The sequence below is a fragment of the Anabas testudineus genome, chromosome 2, assembly GCF_900324465.2.
Source record: "Anabas testudineus chromosome 2, fAnaTes1.2, whole genome shotgun sequence".
Classification (NCBI taxonomy): Eukaryota; Metazoa; Chordata; class Actinopteri; order Anabantiformes; family Anabantidae; genus Anabas; species Anabas testudineus.
This window is the reverse complement of record NC_046611.1, coordinates 22,608,865-22,621,725: the sequence shown is the minus strand read 5'-3', so window position 1 is coordinate 22,621,725 and position 12,861 is coordinate 22,608,865. Positions and strand designations below refer to the sequence as shown.

The window sequence follows — 12,861 nt, the reverse complement described above, 5'->3', positions numbered from 1 at the left end:
ACAGAAAGTGCAGAAGCATTGATGAGCCCGAAGTAAACCTATTGCAGTTCCTGAAGCCCTTTCCTAAAACAGGCATGTGACTTACACAACTTGAATAAATGGTGAGACACCGTTTTGTTTCTCTCACTGCACTTTTCAGATGCTAATGAAGTTCAGTGTTAATCATGTAATGCAAACACAACAATTCATGCAGCTACTTAACAGTACGACCCATTTACAAAACACTGCAGGGCATTTACTCTTAAGCCGCTACATGAAGTACAGACTTACTTACTGAGGCTAGAGAGCGATTATTAAGATCTTTTTCAGTAATTGGCTCATCTTCAGTTTCTGTACATATGGGTGGCTACTGTTTATGTCCTTTAAAGTTCCAGCTATTTGTGGAGCTGGAAAAACAACTTTTAAAGTTTCTTTCCCTCAACAGCTCCGTAATAGATACTAAGACCTTCAAACTGAGGTGTGTGCATGTTGTAGCATGATTGTAAGCCACAAGGTCTTGTACTGAACCAAACTCAAAGATGACAAACTTTACATATATATGTGCAGAATCCTAACCGTGTGTTCGAAGTGGAACCGCACAACTTGTGCATCAAAGAGACCAAAGCCTGAACCTCTGAACCCTGGGTGTGGCCTCGGTACTGTGCTTTAGAAAAACAGATGCCTCTCCAACAAAATTTATGGACACGCCCACACTGCACTTGTATAAACAATGCCACGGAAAAGAAAAAACACATTTCTGTGTCTAGTTTATGATTCATTGCTTCAGGCAGCACGGCACTGATTTTGAAAGGGTTTATCAGTAAAAATAATAAACCGTTTTATTTATTTAAGGTTTATGAAAAGAACAAAGGAATCACATCAGTTTATGCTATGTTTTGATTTTGTTGTTATCATATTCAGTGAAAGGTGCTGAATGTCACATTTCATGAATGTGTGAGACTAAAGACTTGCTGTTTTACACAGAAATCAACCATTTTAGTCACTATTGCACTGAAAATAGCCGGGTTTAAGCAAAGGAGGCATGGTTTCACTTGATGTAACCCCATAAAAAGACTGCGCCAGTAAAAGCTACCAGATGTTGGTGAAATATTATACAAGATCCTACATGTTCCACGAGACAGAGAGAGGGCAAATCCAGGAAACAAAAACTGCTGAGTCTATCCATTGCTCTTTCTGGTCTGTCTGGGTTCCTGGATAGTAATAACTTAACAAAGTGCCCATTTGCAGAATAACTTCATCATTCTCCTGAGAGCTGTTATGTTAACAGTCGGCTAGTTTTCATCCAGATGTTAGCAACTAGAGCCCGATGACAAAGCGCCATTGATCGAGCATGCAAATTTGAAGATTTGAATTCTTTAACACTTTTTTTTTTTTTTAGCTGCAACAAAGTTAAATAGCTCACGTCTAACAAAGAGTGACACATTCCTCAGCGCCCGAATTGGAGTCAAATGGCCACTGGGTTTCCTGACCAAATGGGCACAGCACAGGATTCTTACTTAGCTGCAAAGCTGTTCTCCTAACTTCCTCAGTGACACACAAAAGTTTCAGTGCACGCATGAATAATATCACTCTGTGCCTATTGATATCATCATGAAGTTTGAAATCCTACAAAAAAAAAAAAAAAAGCAGAAAAAATATGTTGCAGCCACAGAATAAATGACCTGAAACACAATACCCTTGATGCCACACTCTAGACTAAATCTGATACTCACATTAGGGGTTTTAAGGATTTCCTGTTTTCTGCTGAGTCTTACGATGCTCGGGAAAAGCCCACATGCCAACTCCTACAGTACCGACCGAAGCCCCAAATGTCCGCTGGGACACAGCAAAGTGTGTGTCTGTGTTTGTGTGTGAGAGAGCGACTGTGGGAGGGGCAATGTAGTAAAGTGGTGCCCCCTTTTTTTTCCCCTCCTCCTCCTCAATCACACCATAACCCCCCACTGTCCCTAAGCTTTGTCCTGATGTTTTTCACAGAGAAAGAATCAGCGAGGTGGCGCATGTATGTGCACGTGCATGCATCTGTGGAGTGTTTTTTCTACGGGTCTTGTGTTTCTTCCCTTCAAGCAAAGCAAGAGACACTACTGGCACCGAGGAGAGTAGAAAACGACACCCTATGGTTTCGTTCATTTTCACTTTAGTTGAAAGGCGTTCCACTCAGATGCTGTGCTATTATCCAGAAGCAGATGCCTTGCTGAGTTTTGAACTACCTTTGAAGACAATCCTCTCCCTAAAAAACTCTAAAAGACTCTATGCACTGTTTAGAGAGCTTTCAAACTCTCTCCACCACTCTCCACAACAACCTACTTCTGCACAACTTTTGCATTGTTTCTGCATATGGATGTAAATGAAGCACCATGCGCATTGATAAGACGACCCATTTCTAATCCTGTCAATAACACGATGGCATTTTGTGGATGGATTCCCTAATCTTTCACTACAGAGGAAATTAATTCTAATTAAAACAGAGCTGGGTGTTGTGATGGAGAGAGGAGGAACGCAGCAGAGGAGAGGATACATGGAGTGTGAGGAAAACACTTGGACTGTCAAGGTGAAATAACAAGATCGTGGTGTGGTAGGAAGTTATTTCAGGGAGTTCTAAAGTTTGCCAAGATTGTGCTAAAAGAGCCGTAAAACACAGGTTATCCAACGTGTTTAATGCCACAGTCTATTCAAACAGTCAATTTTAAAATCAAAGAAACAGCCTTTGTCCTCAATACGTTCTTTATTTCCCTGTGGCAAAAATAATGTCACATTGCAGATTTTGAAATAGACTTTAATGTTAACCTAATGTAACAAGAAACAGCAACTGACTGAATTGTTACAAAAGTTATCAACCAGCTTACCTAGCGAGCGGTCCTTTGTCTGGTTGGCTGATCGCACCACTGGCAGGCTGGCACGAACCCGGCTGCCACGGGTAAAGGCTGTAGGTGCGTCTGCCTCAGACATGGCATCTAGCGACTCCAGGGAGGCCAGGGATAAGTGGTCAACCTGGTCACCGACGGCGGGCTGAGGGCTGGGGCCGTGCTTTGGGCTTCTGCTCTGGAGGGGAGACGAGAATGTTTTTAAATTTTCTAATATGTTAAACGAATTTTTTTTTATAAGTTAGAAAACAATGTACTACTTGCCATTCTGACAGCGTTAAGTGTGCTATGAGTCATACATAGTCTTTGGCAGGCTAGAAAGCCAGGCAGGCCTTTGATGTTGACTTTGAGTTTGACTCCAGCACAACAAGCAAAAGACCTCAGTCATGCAAATGTGCAGAGGAGTGATAGTACTGTAAGTCACTCGTATGTGCTCCCGGATCTCACACTGCTCAGCACTGCACATCACACCACTCAACGCCATCAAGCATGAGAAGGATTCTAAGAAATTCCACATTTACATGCACAAGCTGGAATTTACTTTAATTTAAGTTGTTTTTTTTTCTCAAATAGATCAAAACCCGAATGATGACACACTCGGAGATCAAACAGAAACCAACAATGAGACTCCTGTAGAGGAAAATAAAAACTCCTTTTAACCACCGATTAAAGATCGGGAATTGTGTCATCAAAATTTGAAGATCAGTTGGCTACTCTGTAATCAGATCTGCATGATGTGGCATCCTTGAGCCACAGCTTCGATAAGGTGATGTGTGACATGCCTACGGAGCTCATTGAGCTATCGTGTGGTGCTGTAAGGTGATCTGCTCCACAAGAACAACGTGGGGCTAAAACCGAGAGGGTCAGCGAACACAGGGCTCCTTTATGAGATGCTACTCTTCCCTGAGAGAAGGGTGGTAGAGTAGAGCTAACGAAGCTGGAGACATGAGGCCATGTCCACGTCCAGGTTATCTTGATCACACATACATGCACATGCATGCTGTGCACTTACAAATAAAGAATTAGAGCATTTTAATAATAAGCACAGTTGACACTTGTGGCCAGTTCATGGCCTGGACTGCTTTAGCCTGGAAGCCAAGTGTGCTTGGCAGACATAGACAGGGCAGACGCAAAGAGACACAGGGGCACAAAGGTTGGAACATGGCCACACAGCAGATGTTAGCAAGGGTCCAAACATAGCCACACACGCTAAGACACACACACACACACACACACACACACACACACACACACACACACACACACACACACACACAGTGGCATGATGCAGATAAGATAAAAGGCAGACTAACTCTGTGGGGCAATTGGATTTTCGTCAAGTACCCCTGAATGTCAAGCTCAGAATGAAGGGAAGAGAGCAAGGTCTGTAAAGACTGGCGGGAGAAAAGGAGAAAAGGAAAAGCAAACCCATCACTCAACTTCTGGGATTCCATTAAAATACGCTTAGGATGCAGCAGTCATGGATTACACGAGTCACACGAATAAAAATCAGCCCTTATATTGTTAACACATGACGATAGTCACCTTTAAAAGACAGAGGTCACATGGAGTTGACATGTCACCTGAAACCAGACATGTGTTGGGAAATTTAATCTGAACGCTGAATGATTTATGAGCGTGTTCGCTGGTGGTGGGTCCAAACAGCCCTCCCACATTGTTGTTCTGTCTTCTCGCGTGCTACTGTGTCACCCTTGGAAATGTAACGTGATATCGTCTTCCTTCACCTGTAGATAGTAATTACTCCATGTCACAGTGACTTAGCAGTGAAATCCACTTTATCAAAGAATTAAAACAAAAGTGGCACAAATACCATGAGTTCAAACTTGTAGAAAAACTTCATTTCATATGTGAGTTTATTGCACATGTTTAAAAAAATATTTTTACTTCTCACTTCTGCCAAACGTCGGAAAAACATTGCAATGGATGAGAAAGAATTTCACAGTAGAGAAAGTTAGAGCAGAGGCAGTCGCATATAAAAGCAGAGGAAATTGCAAATGAGACCTTCTGCCTCTCTCTGTGGAAAGAGGTAATTAAGTTAAATTGCTCCACACCAGTCCACATCTGACAAATGAGGTGTCCCCTTCAAAGGGCAACAGTTTAGTTCAGATTAACTCCTCTGTCTCTCTCGCTCCCATTTTCTCACATACGCATGCAGATGTCATTGCATGTATTGATAGCACCAAAATATCTTGCATAAAAAAAAAAACACGTCTTGACCCGGTTAACCACTTCCTGCTTTAGGTTCCAGATGTTAAAACCGCAGACTTACTGCGCTAACCGATCAGCACCGTAAAACCTGTTTCAACCCGCACACACCTACGGTGCATTCCACACCAGTGATTTCTCCTGCCTCAATCAAAGCGGCACAGCCCGTGATTCTGCTTTTTCAGCAGAGACTCCCATTTTACTCTGACAGCTATGATGAATGTGAAACTGAGACACTGACATTAGCTCATACACAGGAATATGACAAGTTAGAAAGTCCTTTAAAGACCTACATGGGAAAGAACGATGTGGAAAAGAAATCAAAAAATGCAAAGCTGCAATAACGGCAGGTTGCCTGTACATTGCTGCAGCCATTGTCAGAGTCACTAATCCAATATATTAGAACTGGTCTAGAAATAACTCAGTGGAATTTGCCTCATTTTGATGTTCGAGCTACAACATATAAGAAATACTGCATTGTTTTTTCTTCGGTACTAGAGAACGTATATTGAGATTTCTCATTGTCGAGTGATGATTAGGCAAAGGACCATGCTTGTTAAAAAAAAAAAAAAAAAGGAATAAGATTAAACCAGCTTAAACGTGCTGTCCTTGTGCAGTGTGTGTGTTTAAAAGAGAGAAAGAGGGATACAAAGAGAGACCAAGTGTGTGCATGAGTGAGCCAGGCCATTGTTCCAGAAAATCTGACCTGAACCCAGGACATCCTGAAAACATTTATGCAACAGTGGCCTGACAAACAGTATGCCGTCATCAGAAACAAAGCTTAGGTCTGTGTTGGTGAGTGGCTGCAAAATGTAATATTCCATTATTTATAGTTGAGCGCGTTTACATGTGATAATTACTGTGTTTCTTCTTTTGCATCATTTCACTTCTCACTGTAACATGTGTGAACAACAAGAGTGCCTTTCATTGCAACCTGTCACCTGTCTTGAATTTTGCAGAGCCTGTTTCAGACTGAAGGGGCCAATGTTGCATGATTTCACAGAGCAGAGCACATTATGTTATATCATGCGGCCCCTGTCTTAGCTCCTGACAGACAGGCTGACATGTGGAGCCGAGAAGGGCCGATTAAAGTAAATTATGATTGTTAAGTATAATGGCAGCTCCCATCAGGAGCCTGCTGTGTCACTCATGGAGATTTAAGTATAGACATAGCCTCAAAAGCAGCCAGAGCCTCGTGTACCACACCTGCTGCCAGCCTACATAAAGCCCACTGATTGGCGCCTACTTTCTTATATAATCAGCGTATTTGGGGTTATAAAAGATTTCTCATAGCACTGCTTTAGCCTTAAAAAAAGAAGGCATGTCATCATGTCAATCTTTTTCATCTCTGGGCTGTATCATTCTGGAGATGGGCGAACAAATGACACACTGAAAGATGGGCCAAGAAGCGTTTAACTACATGTATTTATCTGCAACAACAGTAACTACCAAGGTTTCGACCGCAATAGCATGCACTGGTGCATCATCTCTTCTGTACACAAACACAGCCCGTGTGACACAGGTAACCAGACAAACAAGTTCCATTACAGTCAAAGAATGTAAACATGAGAGGAGGAGGTGGCGAGTTTGTGTGTCTTTAAACACAAACTACAGCGTCGTGAGCACGGCTTCCCACTTAAGATGCTAATTTGGCCCCAAGCTCTGGGGAGCAGAAACAGAGTGAACTGTAATTACCTGGTCTGATCTGTATGGCAAACACATAAACAGACCCTGACTGAACACTGCAGACTTCTAACCTTAACTTATCATTCTGACATATTGTTTCATCTAGAGCACCGAGGAAGCCTTTGGTATCCGGGAGCAAAACACTATCATTGATGGCTCATTACAAATCAACATAGATAACCAATGTCTAATAGATCCCAATGTGTCACAAAAGTTCAACAAAGCAGGCACAAAAGGCGTTCATTAAAACGCTGTGCCGCTGCAGTTCTACACAGCTTTGAAGCATAAAGCCCCCATCAATCAACCAGTCAGCGCTCCGTCTGTATACTGTCTATAGACAGACCATCATCCTTTGTCTCCCCTAGCCTTAATGACATTATTCTGAAATTCCCTAGTCATCCATTCCCATTCACTGCTCCCACATCCCTCTCTCACTCCCTCCTCTGATGCATTCCTCTTCTAATCCCTTCACCCGAATCCCCAGATGACCTTTCAGAGATGGGCTCGTTTGTTAATTGATCTGTTAAAAGAAGATGACTTTATAGTATCCACAGTCGAAGCTGACGTTGAAGCTGAAAGTGTGTGCAAGTTGGAGCCATTTAAAACGTACTTTCTACAGGTTTATTATCAATTATTGTCAATATTATTGTCCAGAACTGCTACCACCTCATTCATAAAACATTACATTGGCAGGTAAAATATAATCAGGCAGATCTGTCAATCAAATGAAGTGCATAATCACAACAGAGACAATACTGAGCCTCTTAACCAGGTGCAGGAAGTAGGCAAGACGACTATTTCTTCTAGTGACATTTTGAACAACTGAGCCACACCACCCAACTGATTTCACGAGTTAGTCACGGTTATCACCAGCAGACATCAGCTCCATCTCTGAATGACAAAGGTCAAAGGAGTCAATCTTGTGTTACCATCAGATAATATCAGCCAATGGGAGTTTACGAACCAGAAAAAAAAAAAAGCCGGGTTAAAACCAGAGCCATCTTGACAGTGTGAACAAACATGTCAAATCTAAATAAAAACATTTTAGGCAACAATCATGTATTAATGATCTGGAAGAGCATAGTTACCATATTAGACTAGGGGTAGTCTCCTTCCTTCCATGTAGGATGAAAATTGCACTGGTATGAGGAAAACGCAGCCTCTTCCTCGTCCACTACTTTTATTTCATCCCTTGTAGCACTTGCTGTGTACAACTGTCCTGTCGAGCTCCCTTCCCTTTCTGCTCTGCCTCATAGCGGATGCCCCCACCGCCCCACATCCCTAACGAAACAAACGCACAATACAACTGCACACAATTCACACTCGGCATACAGCAGGGGGAAAGTCATTGCTTTGTGGCTGCTTTTTGCATCTGTGCACCTTCGTGTGAGACAGAGGTTGTGTTAGGGACTGAGGAAGATCAGTGCAAATCATGGTGTTCAGATATTTCTTAGATGTGCAGTGGGTTCTTCTAGCAGCCTGTGAGTTGAACATCTGATCCATGCAACAGCTTTAAAATTCCTCAAAGTTTCTATTCACAAGTAAATAAAAATATTTTCAAACGGCACCTTCAGCACAAATCCCCCTTGTCCCAGCTCAGCTTTCATTTCACTGCCCAGAAGTCAGACAAACAGATGACAGTGGTGCCCTGAGGAGATTAGAACCTGTTCTGCTGTCAGAGATCCTGAGAATATATTCAGCATATACTCCGCAGGGTGTCCTCCTATAGAAAGCACACACTGGGACACACCCAGTGCATGTACACACAGAAACACAAATCCAAATATTGGTGCTTACTTATTAGTGGAATTGTGAGCAGAGTGTATAATAAGGAATATGTAACTTTAAAGAAAGAGCAATTTGCTTTCCTAATTATACAGTTTTATTGTCAATATGTTGTGTTGTGGTTTCAGCCATGCAGTGAACTCAAGGTATTACGTAAGATTACAAGCCCAGACCTAGACCAAGATTGGCAGATCATTAACTAGTCTTGCATGCAATGATTTACACACACACACACATGAATGAGTGCGTGAACATAAAGTCTCACTTCCCGCTCACACACTCACGGTCTCTTTTCCCAAACAAATACATGCAAACTATTTGCTGACAGGGCTGCAGGTCCACAATCTGTCCAGACCTGCTCCTTAATATCACTCCATCAACAATGAGACATATTGTACAGCTCTGAACACTTACAGCATCCCAGAATAACCAATAAATGTCACACACTCAAACACACACGACAGTTGAAGTTGTCATCGCCAGGCAAAATGTCCTCACAGCAGCGGCACTGAATTAATGCGTCCCCGCAACAACATACAGACATGTACACACATGCAGGGTTTCTCCACAATGAGACAAAGTGAGAGCACTCATCCATATACACACACAGTGGACAAAGCCCCTGCACACATGTGAGATTTCACTTGACACGTCCCCACATGAACTGTCTGTTCTGTCTCCAGAAAGCATTTCTCCAGTGCCGAAATCAAGAAGCGTCCCCGTCTAATTTCAGCCACTCTGTGTGTGTATACAGGAGATTATGTGGATATGTGTGCTGTGCTGAACTTGTGATCACGGAGACAAAGAGGTCCTTCTCCTCTCCAGAGGACTCCAGCATCCTCTACACGATGTTACTTTATAAACGCTCACATAATTGAACTTTTAGAGAGAACAGGAAGTCTTTGCTGGTTTAAATGCGCAGTATTGTAACATGTGTCGAGCCTCCTTTCTTTTTGTATCAGGAAACCAGCCCTCATAATGGCAGAGCTTTTCATGTCTAATTAACAAGTCACCAAGGACTACACACTCTTAGCCTTCACTTAGCCTAAGATTTATTATACCCACAGTCTCCAAGGAGAATTTCTCGGTGTCTGTATAGAAACAGAGTCTTTTAATCTGTAATAAAATTACGTTTTCATTACGCTTAGAAACTGTGCAGCATTTCCTGATAACATCCACTGCACACGACCACGCCATGTAAACACTCTCAACTAGTTTATTTAAGTTATCAAGTTAAATTGAGCATTTTAGCAGGGTTATTTCCTGCGCTTCTCATTTGCTACATATTCCCGTCAACTATTGTTTCTCCTCTCATAGACATGCCTTTTCTTCATTATCCACTTCTAGCCACAGGTGACCTGTTTTTGACCTCTGGGTGACACAGTAAGAAACATTACTCACACACACACACACAAACACACACAGACCTGACCTCTCAGCTCTGTGTGACTCAGTCAGTTACGTGTTACTCTGTGATATTACGACTCACAGTGTCAACAAACAGCACCCACTGATGCAGAAGTGCAAAATCGCCATGTTTTTTATCCTGCGCTGTTCTCCAGGCTGACTTAGTCTGTTATCTGCCATGTCAACAAGTGTTAAACAGTGAACTAGACGTAACATCGCAAGAACTTGCACATGCAGTATATAAAGCACGAGCCAAAGTGGATAAAGGTACTGCAGTGGGCATGAGGAGGTGCTATGATCAACTGCAGCACACGCTCTACTTCTGCCTAACAGCCTAATTTATAACCGATTCCATTAGCTACTGATGCCTGAAAGATACTGTATACTTTCCCACGGCACACTTTCACTTGTTCCCTATCGCCTGTCATTTTGTTTAGTAAATGAAAAACCTGCAGTCCTGTTCTCCTGCTTGAAATGTCTTTTAAACATTTAGAAAAACTACTTCTACTGATTTGATGCCAAGTTGCTCTCTATCTCATACCCATGCTACCCTTCTTTATCCCTACTGACAAGGACCAGCTGGAAATAAAGTGCAGGAGATCAAAAAAGGGTTTGAGCCAGATGCTTGGAGTTGGTCCTGCTAGTGGTGAAATGATCCTGGTGTACTTCTGTCTCTCACTAGCCTTTTGAAGTTGGGTTCATACCTTTGGCCCAAGGTGGAATCCAGATGTTGGACTTCATGAAAAGGTTTGCAAAGCAAAGTTACTGTTGTTAAAGAGTCCTTTCTGTCATAAATACCTACCAAAACACATAGATGTGAAAAACAGACTTTGCATATATACAGTACTGGCTTACAGGGAGGACCCAGATGTGCTGTTCTTCTGGTCTACAAGCTGTCGTAACCAGTAAGAGAGTAGCTGTCAGTTCAACCAGTTCTCTGTTGACAACTTTAATTACTTGTTCTGTCTTCTGTATAGTATGCTGGAAGTCTAGTGGATTTTCAAAGAGAACAAAAGTCTGAAGACAAGGAACGGATGTCAGCTCCTCATGCTAGAACTGCGGTACTGACAAATGGATTTAATTTTACACTAAGAAACGTCGGGGCATAAGGTTAAAAAAGTCCGAGACATTTCACCTCCACTCTCTGCAAATCTGTCAAGAAACTGCTTTGTGCCTGCTCAGTTTAAATGAAGATAACTCCGGCTGCTGTTGTGAACTTAAGCCTAGGATAATGCAGCTCTGTTTTTCTGCAGAATAGCACACTGAAAGGAGCTCAGACCTGATTAGCTGGTCTGATTAACACACTGCCACTGCGTTTGAGACGGTGTGTAAAATTCCGTCTGGCTTGACTCATTATCAGCAGTGATTGGAGGCATGTCCATCAGGGCCTTCTGTCAGAGCGGCTTAACCTCCCCCCAGCAAAACTTGGAATTAGACACAGCCTTGACGCCACTCCATGGACTACTTGTCCTCTCAGTTGGAGAGCTGCATCCTTAAAAACTAACCCCCCCACCTCATATGTTAACTGGCAGGTGAAATGTATGCCTGTCGGTAACCTTGTGGTTCTTGTTTGTTTTACGGACTGTAGCTCTTAAAGTGTCACTTCATGCAGAGGTGACATGCTATTAAAAATAACCTAACTACTGCTAATTATGGTCAGTGGAGGAGATTAAAACCAGATGTTTTGCAGCACACATACCCTTATGATGTAATTTCAGCATTGCAGCGTAAAACAAAGACGTGTTATGTTTAAATGCATCCTTGAGTTTTAAATGTTTTAGTTTGCACTATCTACATGCAGGCCTGGTGGTTCATCTCCTCGAATGATACTCTAATCATTTCAACGATACTTTGCCAGCAGTGGAGGTCAATGAATGATCCTTTTCTCTGTGCAGTTTAGTTAATAACAGGAACAACACCGCCCCAACAACTCCCTGCTTCTTCTTCTTTTCTCTGATCATGGTCAGATTTCGTGCAGGGAGTTGATGCATGCTCGGAGCCACTGTTATCTAACCGACGCTGGCTCTAAGGAGCGAACATGTAGCAAGACCAGAAATGTTGCTATGTCTCAGAAAGACTCAGTGGGAGAGTCCAAGTCTACAGTATAATGACAAATATGTGGCTTTGTTCAATGTGAATTAGTGGGAAGATGCAAATAACCTGCATTAACCTTTTATTTTACTGATGTTGATGTTGTTACTAAATGCTATATTTTTTTAAATGCTTAATTTATATTGCTGCTCTGCTTTTGACATGATGTAAATTGTCCTTACGTCTTTTACTTTGTAGCAAAGCTCCAGCTCAACAAGCAAAAACACAGATTACACTGTTTGGCTTTGACGTATCAGGTCGTAAAAGTCACCGCACAAGTAACATTTTGAGACTTTTGATAACATCAGTGGTTATTAACAGTACTTTGTTTCTGCTATTCATCGAACTTGGTTCATGCTGGTTCTGGCCACAACACACACAAACACACAGTAAGCAAGTATATCAAGAGTAAAACCATGAATCTACTATCTGTCTGCAGGCAAAATACTACAGGAAATTACAGTGGTGGCGAGATAGCATAGCATAACATAACATAATTCATAATACAACTACTTAGCTTATCTGCTTCATCAAGACCATGTTAGTGTGGTTTGACTGATACTGATGGTGGCATCTTCTTGGCAGCCTCAGACAAACAGACTCAGATTCTTACGTAGACTGTTCAACTCTGAGAGGTACATGCACACAAATACCTTAGAATCACATTTGTAAAGTCCACTAAAAATGAGGAACTATCAACGCCGTTACCATAATCTGTGCTCTCATCAGATGGTGGATTATCACAGCTTGGGGTGACAGACCTGTGCGTCTGTCTGTCTGTCTGCCTGCCTGTCTGTCTGCCCTG

General features: G+C 42.3%; 1 protein-coding gene across 20 annotated transcripts in view; it reads right to left on the bottom strand.

Annotated features, from left to right (window-relative positions):
• si:ch211-285f17.1 (sickle tail protein homolog) overlaps window positions 1–12,861 on the bottom strand; it is a 100,300-nt gene that overhangs the window by 22,609 nt on the left and 64,830 nt on the right. For 17 of the 20 annotated variants that reach the window (XM_026362521.1, XM_026362513.1, XM_026362517.1 and 14 more), the window contains one exon: window positions 2,844–3,039. In XM_026362521.1, the coding sequence (XP_026218306.1) occupies window positions 2,844–3,039 (196 nt within the window). Of the gene's footprint in view, window positions 1–2,843; window positions 3,040–7,861; window positions 7,880–12,861 lie in introns of those variants that run through there. The other 3 variants (XM_026362524.1, XM_026362527.1, XM_026362525.1) reach the window with 2 other exon arrangements.